At 46.4% G+C, this 24,171-nt stretch overlaps 1 protein-coding gene across 1 annotated transcript; it reads right to left on the bottom strand.

Annotated features, from left to right (window-relative positions):
• Positions 1 to 333: 333 nt before the first annotated feature.
• Positions 334 to 20,800, bottom strand: LOC144106210 (uncharacterized). Its single transcript, XM_077638951.1, has 7 exons — positions 20,701 to 20,800; positions 11,040 to 11,086; positions 9,587 to 9,713; positions 7,820 to 7,881; positions 6,516 to 6,663; positions 3,131 to 3,296; positions 334 to 876 (listed from the first exon to the last, which is right to left on the bottom strand). Exons 1-7 carry the CDS (start codon positions 20,711 to 20,713, stop codon positions 399 to 401), a joined length of 1,041 nt encoding a protein of 346 aa, XP_077495077.1. The 5' UTR covers positions 20,714 to 20,800; the 3' UTR covers positions 334 to 398.
• Between the last annotated feature and the right edge of the window lie 3,371 nt (positions 20,801 to 24,171).

Below are 24,171 nucleotides of genomic sequence, written 5' to 3'. Positions count from 1 at the left end.
AAATGAAAATTATTAAAAATGTGTGCAACTGAGCATCAAATAAACATCAAAATAAGCTCGATGTCTTGCCTCCCCCAACTCAAAACCAAGTTCCGGAGTCCCTGGAAGGCTACACATATAACCTTCCCTTCATTGTCAAGACAAGCTCACATCGTGTGATATCACATTCCGGGGCGTTGTTTACCCCTTCGTCTTTTCCATTACAGTTTGACTTCGTTTTGCTTTTCATTTGAGGCATGGATACGTAAAGTGTATGTAAAAAAGTTATTTATTCAGTACAGAACCCTGCATCACGCTACATCTCGCTACATCGCCGACGCATCTTGTGCTGCCTCTTTACGTGGTCGACCTTGACCTGGTTTCACTGCTTGCTGGGGTAGTGCAACTCCCGTAAGCTTCTACGGTGCCGGCGCTGACGCGTCTTGCGCTATTACTTTACGTGGTCTACCTCGGCCCCGCTTCACTCCTACTTGCAGCTGCGTACCCTCCACTGTGTTTCGCGGTCGTACCTTTGGCGCAGTTCCGTCGGCCATTAAGCGTGGCCGTCCTCGTCCCCGCTTGAATCCTTCTTTACCCTCCGTCGTGCCCAGCGGCTTGCAGGTGTGGCGCCTGAGCTTCGTGACGTCCTCGGCACCAGCCCCGCACCGCGGGCAGGTCAGCGGGTACCGGCGGGAGTGTATGACCTGCTCGTGCCTCCTTGCATGGACGCGTTGCCTGAACCTCTTGCTACACTGGCCGCACTCGTAGGGCTTATCACCACTATGGATCATCATGTGAAGCTTGAGATTGTCCGGCCGGGAGAACCTCTTCTGACACAAATGGCACACGGACTCTCGCCTGTCAACGTGGGTACGCTCATGCCTGATGATATCAACCCTGCGTACATGAAGGGTAAGGATAAGGAGAATCACCACACGACTACGAATATTTTCTCCGGATGCCTCCTTTAGTAGACACCTTTAGCATAGCATGTACCATGTTACCCTTACCGGTACCGTTCCGTAGTACCTGGAGCCCGCGCAGCCAGTACACATTCGCACATCACCCTGACAGCGCCAGGAGGCACCAGGTTTCCGGCAACTGCGCGTGCGCATGCAGCATCAGGAGCAATCAGCGCGCGCTCACCAGTGGTGGGCTGTCTTCCGGAACTTCGCAAAGGAAAACGCGGGACACAGTAGGCTAAAGGTGTCAAGTTATGTGAGCACATCTCTTTCAAGGTTATGATTTTGCCAGTGACGATCGCACCTTAAATCTATATTCCTGCCGCTGGTGTTAGTCGCATCTTTTCCTGCTTCTGACGCATCTCTTCCGCATGAGCGAACGTCTCACGCTAACTTTATTTCCGCTCCTGTTGACGTTTCCTTCCTATGTCCTCGCTAAGGAAACCTCGGTTGACCCATACTTCGGTTGTAATGTGAGCGACTTAACAGTAATGCTTGATAATCAGGCTTATTGAGGAGCGTCTGAGGTACCACTGCTCAGTTCAGCTCTGAAAGTATTGAAACAAGCACGCGCAAAGTCACACTCAATTCTTTGCATCCATAAAGTTCAGCGCTTATGAGGCGCAGGCCACGAGGCGACCAGAAGTGGTGGGCGGCTCGTCAACTTGCGCCAGTCCTCGAGAGAGGCCGCTACCAAAAGCACCTGCCGGGCCATTTCCTACACGGGAGATTCGCTCAATTCTGACATCGCAGCAGCGGCATCACAGTGCCGATTTCTACACTGGGGAGGCAGCAAACAACGGCCGCGGTTATAACGAACACTCGCTTATTACGAAATAAGGTGCCGCTACCGTAAAAGTGTGTGTAAGAGGAGTGGCACTGCGTCTCAGATATAACGAACGACTGCCGCCGTGCAACTCGGTTAGGTCGAACAAAGATTCGCCGTGGACTCGGCAGCTGTATATAAAACTCGCACTTCCCGCTACCGCAGATGGCGAATAATGCCACCCGGCCCTGGTTACGTTGCTCTGAAGAGAACATCGGGACCTTGAAAAGTAACAAAAGGCAGCACTAAAACTACGCAAACTCGCCCGCGAGGCGTGCCGACGGGTTAAGGCATACAACGGTGATCACTGGATAAGGGTGTGCCAGCTGGGCAAACCTCTAAAGTGCAAGAGAGATTAGAGCGTGGTCGGCGATCAAATAAAGGTAGCGATTAGAGAAGTTTGAGTAGCAATCACTTGTCATGCCTGGCTTGCCCAGCAGATCACGTGGCAAGTGTCACCAGCCCAATCTGCTCTTCACAATCTGCGCTGCCACCGGATGTAGACAACGCCCAGGCAGGCTCTGCACTTAACACGTTCTGCGCCTTCTTGCGCTAGCTTCAGGGCCGCATGGACCCAGCCATGGCAGACGACTGTGACGCACGTGCTGTTTGTGGCAACGTGTCGTTATTGGGCAGCTGGCCGGAACGGGTGACTTCGTTAACGCCGACATCACTGAACCACGAACGATAAAGCATTGTAAGTAAAGTACGAGCACTCCCAGACTTCCAGGAACATTATGAAGACCACGACGTGGAGTCGTATTTACACCTGCCTTGAACGCTTACCTTAATTAGTTATGTAACGTCCCTAAAGCAGTTTGTTGCCGGCAAGGTTCTCGGCGGGGTGAATAATGACCACCGTGGATAGCTTGGAAAAGCTATAGGGCCTTAATAAGGCTTTTCAAGTATGAGACGCCCATTACTCCCTAACTCAATTTTTCAAACATAAGTATTGTTTCTCTGATTTTAAAATTTGGGTGTAATAGGAGGAGTTCACTTTCAACGAACATCGAATACAACGCACGCTATCAGTGCGACCGTCAGGCTCGTTTAGACTGTAATCGTTGGCTTACTGGAAAAAGCGGGCAGTGTTTCCTGATGGGAAATGAATACGAAGCCTGCAAAAAAGCGCGAAGGGACACTTTCGAGTACGCTACTGCTACTAGTCTTGCTGGTGACTGCGTCGTGTTCTGTTCTTAAATCGTGGCATTCAAGCATTTATTGTGTACTATTTAGGCAACTTCACGATTTCTGCTTTTTAAAAATATTTATGGCTTCAAAAGATTCCTCATCAGCAAAAGGACATCTCTCCAGTTCACTAGTCACGATGGCGTCAAGCAAGGAACGGCACTGTAAGACCTACTTGCGAGTGCTCGTGTAGGAGCAGTGCGTGCAGTTGTGGATTCCCTCCATGCTATTCCAGTGTTTCCACCGGGTATGCATTTCCATGTTGTACTGCTTAGTGAAGAGGTCGCCGCACTTCTCACAGGCGAGAAACAGGCTGTGCAAAGGAATGATATTGATGTCCTCTGAAAAAGAACCGAGCAGTGGGAGGAGCGAATGAGCACATGTGGAGTGAAGAACTGCCCAGATAATTCAGTGTTCTTTATGTGTACCGTGGCAGAGAGGAACGGGCCAGCAGTAGCACTTTTTCACATTAGTTTATTTGTATCAATTAGGTGCATGGTAGTTTCCTTGTGATAGTAATAGATTAGTAGGTCATATTAATTATTTTTCTCATTCGCAAAACCAAGGCAGTGCAATGGTACTAGTCCATACAGATCGGTGAATAGGTAATATAAACCTTAAATTTAAAAAGACGGTACCTTTTCTGGAAGTGCTATTGACTAGATTCGCATCGGTCTACAAGCACCAGAAGAGTTCTCTCACAATGCTAATGTCATTTTCATACACTAAACATATATACATAAAAAACAAGCACCCATGCAATTTTATCCACAGTTTATTCTCCCTGCTTATTTGGCAATGTGTCACCTTTCCTTCAACTTTCGCCCAGATATCCTTGCACAGAAAGGTCCGCCATCTATGCTGACATTGAAATTGTTCATAATATGCCATAATCTAATTAGCTTAGACTTGAAGACAGAAAGGAAGAAGATAGTGAAGAAGTTTATTAACGAGTTAGCAGTAAGAGGTAAAATAGAGTAATTGAGGATATCGCTGCAAAACCAATATTTAGTTTAACTCAGGATGGCGATCTTAATTTGCATACAATGATGTATAAATTGACAGATGTCGTTGCGCAGTGCACAGTAAAAACAGGCGGTAGGACGGTTCGACAGGATACCGGCAAGCTATCTCATGAGACAAAAGGTCTGGTTAAGAAACGTCAAACCATGAGGGGAACTAACCCTACAGACAGAATATAACTAGCAGAGCTAGCGAAGTTAATAAACAAGCGCACGGTTACCGGCATAACGAAGCTCAATATGGAGACAATCGCGCATGCTCTAAAGAATGGAGGCAGCCTAAAAGTGGTTAAGAGGAAACGCATTATTGTTAACGTACTATACCTGCAATCTATCTCTCACCTCTTCAAGAGTTCAATATACTCGAGTTAGCGAGCTGTACAAGTTTAGGTTATCACGAGACTATTATATTAGTCAAAAGCATAGAATCCATACCCTTACCGACATTGCCTGACAACGCTTAGCCGATTCAGTATACTCTACCACGTCTGCCCTATTTTGGAAAATATCTACCTGCCGGACTAATTACCGTCGACAAATGCTGCATGATCTGTTACCACGTATGTTGATTGACTATATAATTCAAGGTATCGACATTAATAAACTGCAGCTTTCTGAAATCATTGCCATGTTCATACGCTGAATCTTTATTATTTTGTGTAGCATATGATCAGCGCTCAATTCGTGCCATGTGATGAAGATTATTTTGATAAGTTGAATGTTTGTACCACTAACTATGGTTTCTTTTTCATTGCTTTACGTTTTGCTTTATACTGACAGAGCTAGCTGCGTCCTAGGACATTGCTTTTTGTGCGTTTCTCGCTGCTGCCACTGCTTGATAAGTTGGGCCAAAGACAACTCAAGCCATGCTTGAACGGCTTTTCCCTTGGCTCGTTTTTCACTGTATAGTGAGAAAAAGTAAATAAAGAATGAAAGAGAACAGGAGGGCAATGACATTAGCAACATGGATACGCAAAACAGTTCTATAAAAATCGGTACAGTAGGCAATGAAATCCGAAACATCAATGAGAGAGACAGAATCCCACACCACTGCGTCATCCTGCCAGTGACGAGAGAGGAAGTAAAGAAAGCCTAAAGAGCAATGGGAAAGGAAAAGGCAGGTGGGGAGGATCAGGTGACAGCAGATCTGCTGACGACCGGAGGAGAGATCATGCTAGAAAAACTAGCCACCCCGTATACGTGATGTCTTATGACCTCGACCGTACCAGAAGCAAGTTTTATCTTAAATCATCAAAAATGAGAGCACAAGGACTTGTAAAATTACAGGCCGATCAGCTTACTATCCGTTGCCTGCAAGATATTTACTAAGGTAATCACTAATAAAGTCGGGAACACCTTAGACTTCAATCAACCAAACGATCAGGCAGGCTTTTCTAAAGGATACACCCCAATATTTCAGTTTCAAACTATCAATCAGGTGAAATAAAAATGCGCAGAATACAACAAGCACGTATATAAAGCCTTTATTTATTACGAGAAATCGTTTGAGTTGGTGTAAATCTCAGCAGTCATACAGGTACTGCGGACTCTGGGTTTAGAAGAAGGCTAAAAATCGCAAGCGTAGCTGTTGTGTTGGTGAATGACTTATCGTGACAGTAAAAAGCCCAGATCCACTAAAGAAATACTGTTACAATCACACTATTGAAATAATGAAGCAGCCGCAAATAAATATGCAGCTCGAAAAACCAGAAATTCACTACTGAAGTCGAAATTTAACTGGATGCGGGTCCGAGGAAAATAAAACTTTGGTGAAGGCGCGTAACCCAAACACATGTTTGAAGTTGCGGGGACACGTATATACTGCCGGCCTCAAAAGTTTTCAGCATGCGCTTTGTCGGAAAATAAAAATATTGTTGCGCCACCCCGTGACCCAGCCGTCCTGTAACAGCTAATAACGCGTGATTGTTTGCACACACTTTAAGACATTTCACGTGATTAGCGTCCGTCGCTAGATCCAAATACATTTTCCCGCATAGCTGCATCCCGTAACCTGTAACCTTTTTGTGGCCAATATTACTTGCTACATCCGCTGGCACGAGCCAGAGAAGCTACAAGGCATGCAAGAAATACTGTTTTTTTTCGAACAGATGCATGCATCCCTTAAACGTCTGCCGACGATATCAAAATGTTCTATCCATGTACCAGAAACATTCATCATACTGAAATCTAGATTCCGTCGCTTTGCAGAGAGAAACGATCATCCGCCCTGACCCCGTCCACACCATTAAAGTGTGTTGAGGAACGTCGGTCACGTGATGCGCGGTCGCCGCTGCAGAGGGAAGGCATTCCCTCCGACGTGTGTACGTCACTAGGGACATTCTTTACACCTTCATCAGCAAAGGAGTGCGCGAAAATAACGAATACTGGTTCCTCATTACATATCATAGATGAGCGAACTAAGCAGCTAGCGGCCTTTGCATATTCTTTAATCTAAATACTGCGGTGTCAATAACTATATCCACTCCTCTATGCAAGCCTCTGTTCAAGTCTCATGTCAATCGCGAATCGTACACTCACGGTTCTCGTCGTGCTGCACTTCCCGAGAGGATGGTTCTTCGGGCAGATTCGGATCGCCGCTCCCAGGAGCCTCCCAGTGGTCCGGAAGCGCATCGGGGGAACTCCAAGGCAGACTTTTTCTGAGAGTCTCACCAAAGGCTTCGATTGCCTACAATAAACGCGCATGGACAATATTGGCAAGAAGTAATGTTTGCTTTCTAGAGATCAGGGAAGGTGATCGCTGGTGCTGAAGGATTATGGTGCAGCGTAGTTTAAGATTTGCTGTTAGACATCATGATGGGCTGCTCTATTCAAAGTGATTGCCAAAAAAAAACTGCCAAATATGATGGTACAAGAAGAGAGAGGTGTGTCCATCTTTGATCCTCTTTTAGTTCCGTCATTTTCGCGCAATTTTTTTGGCAATTAGAGTTGCAGCCTCTGCATTTAAGGTCAATGAAGTTCCAAGATATTAAATGGTTTGCCCTGCTTCAGAAAGCGCTTCGTACTTGTAGCGTGATATGCGCAGGTTCTACGGGTGACAGAGAAGATTTATAAAACAGGTTAGTGGATAATTCACATTTGATTTCATAGCGGAAATACTTGAAGGAAGAAGGCACATGCATTTCTACCTCTCTCTTCGTTGTTTTGTGATGTCAGCCATCTACCAGCCATCTTTCGATTCTTACACGGTAAAGGTTTTGATAGGAAACATTTCGCTGCGCTTGACAGGGGTGTCTATCTTGCAGTCAAGCATAGCAGTCACGAATCCGCAATATAGCAATATCGAACTCTTCCAGGAGAGCTAGATTCAGTAATTGCGCGCGACAGTTTTGCCAGTTAAAATAAAGGAAAAAAGGAAACTATGGGGACGCTGAAGCCACCTTGAAAGGGGAATGCGATAAGATTAAATTGCACATTTAACACTGTTTCTGCTGCAACATCTGTGCGTGTTTGCATCAGCTTCTTTGAAATTGTCGGTGCACCAACCGCCTTATTCGGATTGCTAGCTGCAGATAGCTGTGCTCAAAACATGGTGGTCCCTTTGCGATAACGTCACAAGGTCACCCGACCACTCTTGGTTAAACAACAGATATAATGACATCTATGGCGGATTCCGCTCCTTACCTAAACATTAATGTCATTGCATTGATATTTGGCAGCATATACTCCTTCAATTAACCGACGCCGTCTTCCGCCTTGCGGTGCCAGTGCTCTATTGCTTGGTCAGTTCATTCTGGGCCATGATTGCGCCTTTTAGAAATAGAGAGCACCTGTCAAAGCACTCTATAAAATGTTTCGTAAATGTCCGTGTATGGTTCACTTACCTCCCTCATTACGTCGTCCAATGCTGCGTCAGCACGCGCGACAATTTCTCGTCCGTCGAAAGCTGGAAAAAAGGATTTCAGGCATATTTTTAGATGCCTAACTATTGAAAGGGGAGCAGCTTTGTTGATAAATTACTTATCGTGGCATTAAAAAGGCCAGATCTCTCTAAAAATGCTGTTAAAATCACACTATTGCAGCACTGAAGCGGTGGCAAATATACATGCATCTTGAAAACCCCGAAATTCACAATAGAAAGTGAAAACTTACAGGATGCGTGTCTGAGGAAAATAATACATTGGTTAAGGCACCTGACCCAAAGACATGATTGGAATGTTTTGGGAAAAGTGGCCACAAGAGCTTTCGGCATGCATGTTCTCAGAAAAAACAAATAGCAGAGGCTTATCTCAGCTATGGCAGGATATATGTAGCCAGAGCTGCAGTTCACCTTTGTTACGCATGCTGTCTAGCTTGTTGTTGTGACTGAATGTTAAGAAATTTAGAAGTATTCGGTTAAACACACTGTTTATTTATTCATTCTTTTGACAGATATAAACATTGCCTATGATCGGTAAAGTAACGCGCAGTTGTCTCAATACTGCTTACACAGTATTTAGACTGGTTGGTTTCTCTCAGATACTCAAGGTCAACGGTACTTATTCATTGTGTAGTCAGAATGCGAGGATCGCTTGCTAAATAAAATCAAACTTTTCCTTTATAATATCGACTAAGAGGACCTTGTTCCAATTGAAATCACCACACCGAGTCGTATCACCTAAGCGTTTATGCACACAGCCGCATTCACACGACCCTACGCGCGGCCGTGGTGGCAGCAGAGCTCTGACGTCATGCGTCTCGCACCAGCTGCCCTTCTCCGGTTGTGCGCATGCGCATTCACGCGCGGCGCCCGCGGGCTTTGTCGGGCGGGCTGGGCTGCTGGCGCAGCGGCGGCGGCGACTCTGACGTCATGCGCCGCGCCATTCCTGCTCCTCTCCAGTTTCACGCATGCGCACTGTTGGCTTCACCGGATCATGGCGAAATGCTCGACTGGGTAGCGTAGTGTAGCTCTCGCTACAAAATTACTGTTGCGCCGCTGCACGACTCTGCTGCCCAGTATTCGATAATGACGCGTGATCGTTTCTTTGCACCTTCAGACATTTCACGCGATTAGCGTACGTCGCTAGATCCAAATAATATTTTGCCGCATAGCCGCCACCCGTAACCTGCACCTTTTGTGGCCGATAGTACAAGCTCCATCTGCTGATACGAGTGGAATGAGTGGCAATTGTTGCTACAAAAAAGTGATTATTTTTTTCAAAAACATGCACCCCGAAAACGTCTGCCGCAGATATCATAACGTTCTAGCCACGTACGGGAACCGTTCTCAGTACTGAAAGGAACCTTCCGCCGCTTTCCAGAGAGAAGCGGGCATCCCGTCCCCGACCCCACCCACACTACTAAAGTGTGTTTCATCGGGGCAGCGGTTAGGAACGTTGGTCCCGTGATGCGCAGTCGCCGCTACATGGGGAGGGAATTCCTTCCGACGTGACTACGTCACAGACGACATCATTGATCCTTTTCCACAACTGAAGCGTGAGCGGAAAGAACGAACACTGCATCCTTGTTACGTATTATATATTAGCGAGGCAATCAGCTGTTGAGACCTTTGTATATTCTTTCCTTTCATTACTGCTGTATCAATAACTATATGCACTTATTCATGCAGGCCTGTGTTGCTGTCTTGTATCAATCGCGAATCGTAAACTTACGTTTTTCGTCCCGCTGCTCCTCACAAGATGCCGAGTTTTCGGGAAAATACGGGCCGCCGCTTCCATGAGCCTCCCACTGTTCCAGAAGGATATATTCGGGCGCAGGCGGGCGTCCGCTCTGAGTCTCCTGCGGTCAGGTGACATGCGGATATACTGATTGTTATAGTGAAGTCTTACATTATATAAAAGAAAAAATGCGATCATAAACGGTTTTTCGTTCAAATGTGCTTTTGTCTAGATTTTATGGGTATAAATAATTTTTTTTTGACAACTGTCTTCGGAAAAAAATCAAAAATGGCGTCTCTGTTCGAACTTGGTGCCAAATGTTCGAAACTACATGAAAACGTAAGGGCGCTGACGAATGGTCTCGAACTATTTTGAAGATGTACTACATGAATCGCAAAGCGACTCGAATACAAGGAAATGCGATCAGCGATCTGAATATTTCGGATATTCGCGAGTCTCTACAGAATACAAATATTCGATGCGGCTAGGCCGCACTAAGCGATGCTAATTACAGTTATGCACTAGAGGGTAAACTTAAAAATAACGAGGAAATTGACTATAATAGCGCCAGTTAATAATTTATCACGCTCGTTTCGTGCCGACCGCGAACATTGCCGCCATAACCGCTTAGAAGCGATCTCTGTAGCTAGCAAAACTATTTTTTATGTCACTTAGTTTACTCGCGAACATCCGGTAGTGAACGTCGTCTCTTCTGTCGTCCGCAATGTCGACCGGCACATTTCATTTTTGCACGACTTTACGATGCGCATAAATACGCAGGCCGGAACTCCGGTTTATATAAAGACGGTTGCTGCCTCACCAGTCAGACTGACGGTCGAAAAGAGGCTAAAGGCATTGAATATTCGCGCGCAGAATCTGCAGGCGCACCAGCAAACACGGCGTTGGATATGCCGCTGCGACGTTTTCGTTACGCCAGCCGAACGCTCACGAGAGATCGTGGGACTTGTCATGGCGAGCTTACCGCCTTAAATAAGATGTTGAAGCTCAAAACACCCATCCGCCGAAATTTTTGTGCAACATATTGAAGTTCAAACTGGACGTCTTCAGATCTGATGGAATGGGTTTGACCCACACAATTTTTTAAGCGAGCGCCGCGGTGGCTCAGTAGATATGGCGTATCGGCGGATGACCCGAAAGACGTGAGTTTGATCCCGGCCGCGGAGGTGGAATTTATTTAGAGGCGCAATTGTAGATGCCCGTGTACTGTGCGGTGTCAGCGCATGAAAAAAATTCCAGGTGGTCGAAATTTCTGGAGCGCTTTACTACGGCGTCCCTCATTTCCTCAGCCTCCTTGAGACGTTAAACCGATATAAATCTAATATAAAAGAAACTTTATTAAGCTTTAACCACCAGTCGAGGCCATAAGGTTAACCATGCAACGCACTTCAAGGTAAAAGAGAGTGTGAAGACGAAATGTTGTCCTCACCTCATTGGGCTCGACGGCCTTGGCTTCATCTTGTCTACTGGCAACACCTTGGACGAAATGCATAAGGACATGAATAAGGTGTGGTAAAAATCGCAGACGCAAATTCTAAATGTCAGATGCTTACACGAAGCTGTTTGCACTAATCACACCCGTGAATTTATCAGCTCTAATGACAAAATTCGGCCCCTCGTGTTATGAACGCGTCAAGCGCACCACCATCTGTTGATGGGCCGAGGTCGTTGCAACATTACGGAGCTATATCTGTCATTCCTATATCGCGGACGTTAGGGCAGGATTTGTTAGCTGCTAAAGCATGCCTTCCTGAGGCCATTTTTATGCGATAAATTTAGAAGCCTAAAAAAATGCGCCCTCGGTCTTAAAGTTCGCTGACTAGCTGTGTAAAAGTGGTGTCACCGGGCCGGATGTTGGCATTGGCTGGACAGAAGTGACGTCACTACACTAGAAATTACGCCACTGCCGATAGAGGCATCACCTAACGCCATCACATTATCAACACTATGTGATTAGGGGTCGCTGTGAATTATTTTTTACACAATGCTGCAGACATTTTAACCGCGTCCAGGAAGGAAGGGTACAGAACAGAAAGAAATTGTTCACATCTGCCATCACAGCAAGCCTTTGAATAACGGTAAAAGACCTGCTTACACAATGTAAAGGGGAAGGCCACGTTAAAATAGGCACAAAAAATAAAATATAAAAATTTCCTTGATAATATTCTGAAGGATCTTTTCATTACCTAACTTTTAAAATGAAAATATTCTACTCCCTAAGCGTTCATAGAAAAAGCAAAACGAATGATTTTATTGTGCAAAGTTTGAGGTTGCGCTTTACTTGAGCTGATGGCAAGCGCTGTATAAAAACTGAATGAAGCGAATGGGGGACCTATGCGTTTTGTCATTTATTAGATGATAGGAGATCTTTACAACAAAGACTAATAGGTTTATTTTGAGTTTTTGCCAGTGATAAATTTGGGGATCCAGTTGGGGATCCGTTGGCTTAACACAGATACGCCTGAAGATTAGCTCAATACTGCACAAGCCCACTAGCCGCCACGAACCACGGACAATCCTTCACGAAACAAACGGTGTCTAGACATACTTTTCTAAAACTGCTATACTGAGGCAGTGAAAAGCATTGCGCTTGAAAAGCAGTGGGCGTAAACTCATGGCTACCAGCTTTTGTTTCTCTGTGCGAGTGGTTATATGCTGCTTGTGCTGGAGGCCCAGTCTTCGCCTCAAAACACAGCAATTCTAGTAAAGATGCCCAAAGAAGTAACTGCGCGCACACAACTCGAGCTTTCAGTGTCCATTACCGATAATACTATATAGCTGCTAACAATTACCACAGTATTCCGGGAGGGCACCATGCTCATTGGTGCTCAAGCGCAGATTTTTTATGCCTTGCGAGAGTGCCCTATACGCATCGCCGGCGATGAAGAGTGCCTTTCTTTTGATGCTTTCATTGCTGGCATCTCCTTGGAGTCGATGTGCTAGAAAATATAGGTTTATGAATAGATATTAGGCTCTGTTGCGCATTATAACCGAGTTTATGGTTAGTCCTCTATTACATCCACCTTGCCTGAAAACATGGAATATCGTGACCGCTGTTGTTACAAGCACATCTTCCTATTGATCAGCTCAAGTATATGAAGTACACAGGAATTAAGGATGTCACGTCACATAATATTGACAATTTTTGTTTTGCAGCCAGCCAAGCAAGTGAGCCTGTTCTATCCTGTTTTTTTTTCGACCCAATAATACAAAATGCATGAATCTAAACGCTGATCTGACCGTCACGCCACGTAGAATAGAGAGAAGGAAGGTCAAAAAATGTACAAAAGAGGAGAAGATAGATAGAAGATAGGAGAAGGAGGCGCTGCGTTGCAGCACGTGTGGCGGATGATACAAGCTGCGGGACCAGTGTTTTTGGCTAGCAGTCAGAGATTATAGTGACCTTCCGCAATAGTACTGACAATGATTACGCTGACGGTGATGATCTATATGATCGTTAACAATATGTGTAAGATTACTATGTAGACTAAGTCAACGATTATGGGGTTTGAAAACAAGCGTTTTGCTATTACCTCTTGCTTTTTTAGCCCCTTCATAGACAACGCAAAGCAATCAGCGATTATCGGGTTATATGTTTCAAAAACAAGCTGACTAAATTTCCTTCTTTGACAATAGCCGGCTCAATAAATCTGGCGACGAGCACTAAATGCGTTCATTAAAAACATAACGCGAGTTCCTCATGGGAAAATAACTCAGAAACGATGGGCTGCAGGCCTCCTTACGCGCATGCGATGCAACCACACAAGGGCTGCGGCCTGGAGTACCAGGAGGAGAGCGTTTCGTCAGCCGCACTATTCGGTTCTGACACCGATTTGCTAGTAGCGACGAGGAGGAGAGTTCTTGGAGGATGCAACTCCTCGCCCAACGGAAGTTCAATGCGTCATGCGGGTTTGTGGTTCTCAATGGCATTGGTTTAATCCCTCATTTCAATACGAAGCCTTCACTTGACATTACGTCAGAGGGCTTGCTGCTACGGCGGCTATATTTATCAACCGCTGGGCTGCCCCGCGAGTTTCGACATTCCAATAAACATGCGCGGGCTGCGACCGACTCCTATCTTCTTTTAAATCTGTAACGTTAAGACGCTAGATTAGTGGAGAACCCTGCCTTGTAGTTGGCGGTGACGGGTTCAGAAAATCCGGATTGGTCGAGAAGTCCGCGAAGAAGGGGCCGCTGGATTTAAAACGAATAAAGAAAGAGAAAGGCAGGGAAGTAAACTAGGCAGCGCACGGTATGCCACCCTACACGTGGGAAGGAGAAAGGAGGAAGAGGTAGAAAGGGAGAGAACAAAGGAAGATTCTCACTTTTCCGCATGTCCGACGAATAAAAAATTTGATAAAGGTGATCATAAGGTCACAACATTACTCAAGCATCATTAGGACGAGTAGGACTGCACATTTAAAAAAAACAATTGGGTAATTATATGGTAATCAAACCTGCGACCCTTGGTTCGCAAATCAGACATGTTGTTGCTAAGCCAATGAGGCACTTTTTTTTCTTTATTGCATGGAAATAGATCCGAAAACAAAAGTCTAATCATGCTTGCGCCCCAAAACATCAGGCCACAATACACCTGCACGACCCCACCTTCCAAAACATAAAAAATCTGGGAGGCATATACATGCATCCAGAAAGGGGAGCCAGCTAGGCGGCTCCTCCAGGGTAGCAATACTCCCCGCACCAAAGTGCACTGCTCACGAAACAAAGATTTCGGAGACCATGGTGATTCGGTGCGGCGGTCCATCAAGCTGCCTTTCCTACGACTAAACGGTCCTAGCAAAATAATGAGATCACATGGCACAACACAGTTTTTCTACATAGGCAAAAACGGACACTGTATGCTGTGATGTCGACGTCCTTCTTAATTGTTATTTGTAATATGTCCCAGAAAAACATAGCATCAATGCACAGGATAAAACAATGGCCAAATGCCTCTGGTGCATTGCACAGGCAGCAATTCACCGTCCATGGCGCAAGCATCTCCTTTGCATGAAGTCATGCCTTCCTAGGCAGCATGTGTTCTGTTTAAAGAATATTTTTACACCAGAATTAATGCACATTCGCAAACACGTTCTAAAACACGGGCGTCAAGAAACTCCAGAAAAGGTTGCTGATACAACGGTACAGGACACAAATACTCTGTAAATGCCTGAATAATCTGCCTTCATGAGAGGATATACAAGTAGACTAAAGAAATGCGCACAGTGAGGAAATTGAGTTGTCTAACTTCCTTAAGGTATCTTTATAAAGGCCCCTCACGAGTTCGTCCAATCGGTGCCAATAGAAAAGGCAAATCAACATAGGGACGCCTGATAAGCACAGCTACTGAAAAAGGCAGGTTTGCCGATTTGAAAATTAAAAAAAAACGCGAAACAAGCTGATGCAGGAATAAGTGAACAAGGACTATTGTACCAGGGTTTATAGAAAGAAATATGTTAGTTCGATGCATGGGTTCTCATAGGGAACGCCGACGAATGTAGCAGTTATTCTGTGCATCACCTCTACTTTCTTCCTAAAACAGTGGAGAACCTGTAGCACATAGGCAAGTTCTGTGCAAAACAAATTGCTCCCGACTCGAGCGCGAGCACACACTGTCATGTCCCTACCCATCCAAGCCTGACATTGTCGCCTCATGGAGAATATCTTCATGATTATCCAGACTATCTGCAGTAGGCTTCACTTTTGCGCATTTGTTGAAAACAAACCCATCGGTAGTGAAGGGTCCCACAGTCCCAGGTTATGTCCCCAAAAAGGCCTGGCGTTGCACCCCCAATGACTGAACCAAAACTCTTTGGATTTATTTAAATTAAGAGCCGCACCTGATACCTCACCAAACGGTTCAGTCAAATGCAATGGCTTGAAGGCGACATCATCTGCATCAGATAAAATAATAATTTAACATTGCGCAAGGGAGAAAACAGGGGTAGTTGCGCTGTTAGTATTACTGAAGCAAACGAGTTCAAGATTATAATTAAAGTTACTTGTCAGGTCTCATCCGATACTGTCTTCAAAACTGAACGTTCTGGAGGTGAGAAGCAATATACGGTGTGCTCCTAGGCTGTTCGAGCTAAAGTGATTCCTTCACGATCACAGCGACGTAATTGGCGGACGTCATAATCCATTTGTAGTCTGATGAACTTAGTTATGTGAATGAACTCTTATGTATTAACTCTTAGGCTGTACTTTTCATTTATTGAACACGAGCGATCCGTCCGGGTATCTTATATCAATTATCGAGTGCGGATAAATGTAAAACTGCCCTTAGTGCAATGTCTCGAAGAATTTCAGCTGTTCAGACGTATCTAAGGGACACGTAAGCATAGCGCAGCCACGTCTACCTTTCTCCAACCCTGCCAGAGCAGTGCCTCGCATACCGCCACTAGAACCGGAGGGAAAGCGCGAAACGAATGTCATGCGTCCACTCTGACCTACGTAGCTTCGTGGGAGTGACTATATAGCAGGCTCCGCAGACGCCCCGCGTTGCTTGGATTCGTCTGCACGGCCGAGAATCCAAGCGTCGTAGAGCCGCGAGATATTACATCTTCACACATCTACTGACTGGCACTAGCTGCACCGATGGCCCGCTAAAATTCTTTAATTGCTACCAAGCACCAAAGTGATAAATTTTAAACGACGACACGACACTAGTAGGACGCACACAAAGACGCTCTAATACTGCTAGCACAAAAGTTCGCATTTATGTCGAACGCTGAGAATTATGTTTTGCTTTTTCAGCAACACACCTCGGCATCTGCGGCCATGTATATTTATGAAAGGATTGCATGTTTAATATGTCTTATCATGTCCTCAGTACAAGTATGCGCGGTTCCGCTGCGTGTCGAGAACTGTCACTAAAGCCCTATACAGCTTTGGCAGGTCCGATGACTCTGCATTGTGTTTGTACCTGGCGCTGTGATGTATTATTATCAGTATAAAATTAGCTGCCCATAATATACCGATTAGTGGCAGTCAGTGGTTGTCCAGATAGAATTTAAGCTTAAGACGCTGCTGTTTAGCAGAATACATTCGGAAACACACTGCATCATTTGGCGCAGAAAATGCCCTGATCCTGTGATTAACCTCGTCCTCATAGCCTTAGCCGCCTACCTCCCGCTTAGTGATTACCAGGAAGGGCTCGCAGTCGCAACAATCCGGCGTCTAGTGCATTGCAACGCCCTTCAACATTGCATCCTGAAACAACTGCATGGCATGGCATGGGCAGCAGTTCCAACCGTTATAACCATTATATCACTGCGGCACTCGCATTGCAGGAATGCGAAAGCAATGACGCCTCCTCGCCTCTCTTTGTGCCTCTTTTCCCCTGTTTGCCTAAATTTTCATGAATGCCAATTTTTATATTTGAAACTTGGCGCCACACTTGGTTTTCAAATTTGGCGGCACGCTTTGCTTCGTCCACACTTCCAGTTTTTTAAAATTTGGCACCACACTTAAGCTCCGCCCACTTCCTGTGTTTTCAAATTCAGTGCCACTTCTGCCCCGGCCCTGCCCACATTGTGGAAATCTTCAGCTAAATAAATATTACTCCACATGCGCCTCATGATTTCCACTGCGAGATTTTTTGGTGCTCTACATAATGCAGCCATTATTTTTCTTACAGCTCCATTCGTTCGAACGCTATCGTGAGAACAAGCTCCTCGTGACACGAAATCGCAAACATGGCCATACAAAGCGTAGGCGTTAATAAAGCCATCAGCAGCGAAGTGTCACATGAGTTGCGCTGCGTGGCGCCAAAAATGTGCTGAGGCGAAGCATCGAAGTCTGGACACTACACGTACAACGGACGCAGGAGGCACCGTTTCTTCCGCGTCGCGCCAGCGTCTCGTCTACCGGCGTTGTCGCTCGAAGCCCACTGGAGAGGGCGACCAAACACGTGAGGTCATTGGGACGCCTCCAGAGGACGATGTCCGCATATCATGGACAAAGCCACTCAATTATCCTCTGTGCGTAATTATCATCCTGTTAAGCGGCAATGGAAACCTACTGCGGAAGCAAGGGGAACAATAGGGCAAGGATCGCAAGGGCGGTGGTGCCGTAACACCTATGTGGATTGGTCTGCAAGTCGCTGCCGACGCGTGGCGAGACATTCGTTTTCACCAGTCTTCACCTACGAGGTATTTAAGGTGCCGACGCTGACACCTGGCCTAGCCAGATATCTGAGGCTCCCTGCGTCGGCTTGCTCTAAGCGCCGGAATTACGCCTCCGGCGACGCCAGTAGCCGAAACGCTGATGCGACTCCGAAGAAACGCTCCCTTGTGGTTCGGACTTGAAACCCGCGGCGGTTAGAACAAAGGCCAAACGCCAATTTAAGGCTGCGATGAACGACACTAACGTGCAGGAGCAGCAATGAATTATTCGGTGGGAAGTCACTATAGCGCATGCTTAATTATGGCATATATGCATGCTTATGCGTGTGGGCTCCATCAACGCAAGCGGACACCTCACCAGCGCCTCAATACCGCTTTTTAATGTCTGTTTCTATCTCGATGAGGGCACTCGAGGTCAAGGCGCCGAACGATAAACGGCTCAAGTCCGTTCCACTATAATTTCACACTACAAAGCGCTCGTAACTCCGCCAGTTCGACAAAGCAACCGTCACCCAATAATGTTAGGCAGCACCATTAAAATGAAATACAGCAAGTTCAAAAGCAATGCTGACAAGCTAGCACTCATCTGCTCGACCATAGCGGTAATCATCATTGTTTGGGTTCACGTGCACCCGCCGTGAAGACAAATGAATTTTTGCACAAGCGTTTACCGCCTGGGCGCGGTTTTTAATGGGCATATATAGCATTTCACACCACATTGACCGTAAACAAAAGAAGTCCAACACACAGCTTGAAAAGTTTCATCGCGGTGTCCTTTATATATCCCACAAATGAAACAGGCTGCTAAGCCATAATGTTAAGAAAATCAAGTAGGAAGAGCCAAACGAGCTTATGTGAAGTGATAGCGACAGGGCCCCGGGACATGCAAACAAGATGAGATACTTCCGCGCCCAATCTCCCGATTAAAGCAAACAGTTTCGATGCAGGCGAAATTGTAGAGGCCCGTGTACTGTGCGATGTCACTGCCCCCTAAAGAAGTCCAGGTGGTAAAAATTTCTGCAGCCCTTCACTAGGCGTCCCTCATAGTTTGAGTCGCTTTTGGACGGTAAACCTAATAAACAAGACCAGGCCACACAAAACCAAACTTGTAGGACGCTTAAGCTTCGTCTTTAAGAGTGAGACGCGACAGCCTGTCGCAGCGTTGCCGAGTAAGTAGTACACGGAACGGAACGCCGCCGCCCGTCCGGCGCGACACGTGGCCCGTTGGACTATTTAAGGAAAGTACGCCTGTCTCACAAATCTCGGCGGAAGTCTGAACTGGGCCGTAAGAGAAAGAACATGAAATGAGCAATTGCTTTTAATGAAAGGAAATCACGCCTGACACGTTTCTTGATGGACACCGCCGTAAGAGAAGCAAAACTGGACACCGCGCCGTAAGGGAAGCAAGAATCGATCTATTGATCAATCAATCAATCAATCAATCAATTGAACGACCTTTCAAGCAATCCGTTCATCAAGCAATCCTTAACGCTGTCGCGTTAAAATCCCTTTCCTTACGTCGCGGTTCAGAAGTCCACCGAGATGCGTCATTCTTCGCTCACGGCCAAAGACACCGACGCCGACGACACCGGCTTTCTTTGACACGAGCTCCTTAAAGCTGTTGCATTAAAACTGCCAGTATCACCGACGCGTTCGCTCTTGCCAGTGCTCGGTAAGGTCAAGCGAGCGTCATGCGCGTTCGAATGCAGCTGCTCTCTGCCCTTCACCCTCTCTCATCTTTTTCCTCCCCTGTGCTTGCATTTGCTCATGCTCGCTTCTTTTGCACTTTTACGCGCCGCGCAGAGGGATACAGGGAGTGGAGGGCTGCGGAATAATTTTGACCTCTTGGCGTCTTTTAACATGCACTGACATCAAACGTGAGCCCTCCACTACTGCACCTCTTTCTCCTGTTCTTCTTTCACTACCTCCTTTATCCTTTCTCTTACGGTGCGGTTCCGGTGACCACCGAGATATGTGAGACAGTTACTACAACATTTTTTCCCCAAAAACCAATTTTTATTTTAAGGCAGCTGAGAATCAAGCACTTGCAACTGACGTTAGCGGGTATTAACGCGCGTCGAGACAGAATGCCTCGACTTGCTAGGACATTCTCGATGAAAGCACTTAAGAAGCAACGGCCCCATGCAGGAGCCTCAGCAAGGGACGCTGCGCATAAGCAACATGCGCAGGTTGGCGTCTCTACGACGGCAAAGAAGGTTCGTTGACAGAACGTCCTTTACCGCGTTCTTGCCTTGCAGCGTTCAAAGCGAGCAAACAACTGTTAGTCGCCGATAGGAAACAGGCGACTCCAGGTCCTCGAAGTTGGTTTACGGGGGTTTAACATTCCAAAGAGAGTCAGACTGTGAGGAAGGCCGTAGGGAAGGGGTCTGGAAATTTCGACCACCTGTTTTTTTTAACTTGCACTGACATCGCACTCTACTGGCCTCTACGATTTTATGTCACATTTCGCTGGAAGATAAATTCAATAGGCCTGTTCGCGCTTGACACATAAAGGACAGATGGGATGTGCGTCAATATCCCGAGGTTCTATCACGCAAATGTGATGCAATAAAATTAATTAAGCTCTCCACAAACACGGGCAAAAAGAGTCCGCATATACGACGAGCGCTCACATTTTTCGCTTCAGGGTTGTGCACTGGTCGTATTTCACCCCCAAAAATAATTTCCCTCCGCGCAATCCAGCCAGGAAGTCCGCAAAATCTTTCTAACAGAAACACGTTTTCGCTATCCGCAGAACGCTTCGGTATCGCATTTTGGTGCGGCCAATCTGCAACCCGCAATAAGATTTTGTTTGCAAGGCGACTCAGGCGCAGCTGTTCACGTACTTTCCAAGAAAAAATGAGGTTCCTGGTGCAGCCAGAGCGCAATTATATGTGTAGTCGTAACTAGTATTTTTGAACAACTAGCGCACATAAAGAACAAGTAGAAAAGGTGCAGACTTACCATTTGTTGCCATTGGAGTGCGATGCTCCTCGAGGTGCCAGAGGCACTTCTTGAAGTGCAACGAAGTCACAAACGCTCGTTGAACAGCTCAACACCGAAACGTGTCACCCGCGAGAAAGAGTTGAAAAGGATGCGTCCACACGTGGGCATTGGCCTGGGAGAGGCTTGGACGCTACCATGACGATTCTCTGAGGGAGGGGGGTGGCTTGCGAGAGGCATGGACGCTACCAAGACGATTCTCTAAGGGGGGCATGTAAAACTCGGGGACAGCTTTCTATGGCTGTGATGGAAGTTGGGAACCCGTGCCGCCAGGTAACAGGCCGGCGTATGTGGCTCTCGATCGCATGCCGAGCGCGCTTGTGAAAGGCGGCGTTTCGCGCTCCTAGCTTCCACTTAATATCCATAGAAAGCTGTATCTTAGTATAAATAGTTAAGAGCGCAGATGCACGTGTTCTTTCTTTGGTAAAAGAGACGAACGCCATCGGATGCTCACATAATAATAATAATAATAATAATAATAATTCGTTTTTGGGAAAAGGAAATGGCGCAGTATCTGTCTCATATATCGTTGAACACCTGAACCGTGCCGTAAGGGAAGAGATAAAGGTGGGAGTGAAAGAAGAAAGAGTTGCCGTAGTGGAGGCCTCCGAAATAATTTGGACCACCCGCGGGTATTTAGCGTGCACTGACATCGCACAGCACACGGGCGCCTTAGGCGATTAGCCTCCATAAAAACGCAGCCGCCTCGGTCGAATCCAGGAACTCCAGATCTGTAGCCGAGCGCCCTAACCATTGAGCCACCGCGGCGGCTATATGTAGTAAGCGGATTCGGTGCATGACTCCCGACAGAGCCTGACAAGTTAGTGGAACTCAGGAGAGACGCCACCGTCTGTTCCTGTGCACCTTACTCGCCGCCGCTCTGCTGCCTTGAAAGGTGGCCATTATCGCCTCCCGCTCCTTGTTTTTCTTACTTTTTTTTCTCGTCCCGGGTCGGCTCCCCGTAGCTGCGGGGTGGGCGGCGGGGGACAGCGCGTTTTCTTTTTTATTGGTTCCCCTTTTTTCTCTTTCTCTCTCTTACCTAGTATTCTTTGCCTCCGTTTGTTTATTTTGTTCATGTGTGGTACATGTGTGCCAGTGGTAGTGGTGGTGCAAACTTTACTACATGCAGGGGAGTTTAGGACGCTCAGGTCCTTGGGCCCCCGCACGGCCCCACTGCACTGAAACGTTGATGTCCCGGAGGCTCATAACGCTGGCAGCCCGGCCTGTTGCGATGGCTTCCTTGGCCGGGTCCTCGGAGCGCAGTAGGGTCTCCCAAGCCTCCCAAGTGGTAAGGTGCTCCAGGCCCCGCGGAGGAGGATCCATTGGGTAGGGGAAAAGGACATGATCGAGAGTGGCTTTGGGGTGGTGACAGAGGGTACAGGAGGGGTTTGCGTGGACTTGGTGATAGCGCGAGCGTATATAACGGGAGGTTAAGGTCAACTCCTTAAGAAGAGGGAGAAGATCCCTGTAACCGCAGTCTTGAGAAAAGACAGGCTCTGTCCGAAACGTCGACTCAAAATAAATCTATGGCTAAATGAAGCGTTTTCAACTTTGCATATATATATATATATATATATATATATATAGGAAAATGCGGGGCTCGTTAACCATGTGAACAGACCAACAGCCACAGAAACCAAAGAGCATAGGGTATCTTTATTTAGGTTTTGCGGGGCTAACCTGTTCAGAATATTATTAAATATTTTACTAATAATTCGGAGGTCGTCGTGAGCTCGGGTCCTACAGGTCGCATGTGGTTGTTTTTTTCTGCTTGTCTAATCAGTATGTACCTTTCCGCGAACAAATATTTGCCAATAATCTCCATTGATCAACGCTACAACTAAACAAAAATGGTTGTGGTTTATCTCCACTATACTAGCCACAGCTACAAAGCGAAAGCTTGGTTTGGCTGTGGTTTCACTTCGTCAGGCGGTCCCTATCATTTTCCCTATGCTTTGCATGTCCAGCAATGTCTTTGGGATCGTCAGACTCGGACCGGCGCCGCCGGTACACTGTCTCAACCGACGGCTTGGTATATATGGCTATATCTTAAATTGATTCGCGAATGCGAAATCCAATAAAGAGCCTTAGATAAGTTTACTCCTTTGCTATCGACAAATTCGGATACCAACTTGTACATCACGAAACGGCAATTCGTTTGGCACCAATATCCCTATGCAACGACCGGTTGGCTCGCCACGGCCATCGAAAGGTCGCCCCTCATTACGGTTTCGAGGACCAAGGGTCGTCTTTACGAATCCCTCGCACAAGCCAGAATTCAACTCGACTAAGAACTCTGTGCTCAGTTTCGCGCTAGTTTCTTTGACATCGTTCCAAACTCTCTGTGCCAAACGGAAGGTCCATAATTTCATCACAAATGATGACTTCAAGTGGCACCAGTCTCGGCCCACGCTCGTATTCATACGGTGCATATACAGCGAAACGCCAGCCGCGTGCTGAAATTAGGAGAAAGATAAGAGAGCAGCGTTTGTGGTCAACGATGGTTGGGGTTCAGCTGAGCAAGTGGACAGGCCCCTGCACTTTCCTTTTTATTTTTTCTGCCAGCAATAGCAGAGAGAGTGAGAGAGAAACATCTTTATTTCCTTTCATTTCATTTATTCTACCCTCAAGGCCCGAGGGCATTGAAGAGGGGAGTGGTTGTATACAGGGGTTTAGTACAAGGCGTTTGATTTCTATTTATACAGTGATAGCTAAGGCGGAACAAAAACGCTGATGGTCGATTATGAAGGCTGTACTTCCGGGAAGGTGGTTCCAGTCCTTTGCTGTTCGTGGAAGGAAAGACTCAGCGGCGCATTTTGTTTTAAAGAAACGAATGCCGATTTTATGCGCATGATCAACTCGTGATGAAACATATGATGGAGGAAGTATAAGATCGCGGTGCAGTCTGGGGTTATGATACATTATTTTATGCATTAGACAAAGGCGAGCGTGCTCTCGACGGCTAGCAAGAGATGGTAACTGTAATGTATTCTTCATAGAGGTTATGCTAGCGGTACGGTTATAGTTCTGAAGGATGTAACGCGCCGAGTTATTCTGAATTAATTCGAGGGAACTGATCAAGTTTACCGTGAAGGGATCCCAAATGGAGGCAGCATATTCCTACTTACTACGGACGACAGATTTATAGAGGAGAAGTTTCAAGGAAGTGGGGGCAGAGAGAAAGTTACGGCGAAAGTAGCCGAGGGCGCGGTTGGTGTTGTTAATCATTGAATTGATGTGAAAAGACAAAGTTAGATGACTTGCTATGTGAACGCCTAAATACCGGTATGAAGACACTTGTTCTAGTTCAATGTTATCTAGATGATGAGAGGTGGGGTGTATAGAAATGCGTGACACACGTAGTACTTTACATTTGGTTTTGTTTAGTTCCATTGACCACGTATTACACCACTCAAGAATTCCATTAATGTC

This window comes from Amblyomma americanum, chromosome 1 (assembly GCF_052857255.1).
Source record: "Amblyomma americanum isolate KBUSLIRL-KWMA chromosome 1, ASM5285725v1, whole genome shotgun sequence".
NCBI lineage: Eukaryota > Metazoa > Arthropoda > Arachnida > Ixodida > Ixodidae > Amblyomma > Amblyomma americanum.
This window is presented reverse-complemented; position numbering and strand designations above follow the sequence as displayed.

Coding starts and splice junctions, on each gene's coding strand:
- LOC144106210 (XM_077638951.1), bottom strand. Junction 7,882..9,586: donor GGAGCAGCGGGACGAAAAAC/GTAAGTTTACGA, acceptor CCTTTTTTCCAG/CTTTCGACGGACGAGAAATT. Junction 6,664..7,819: donor TGGACGACGTAATGAGGGAG/GTAAGTGAACCA, acceptor CGTTTATTGTAG/GCAATCGAAGCCTTTGGTGA.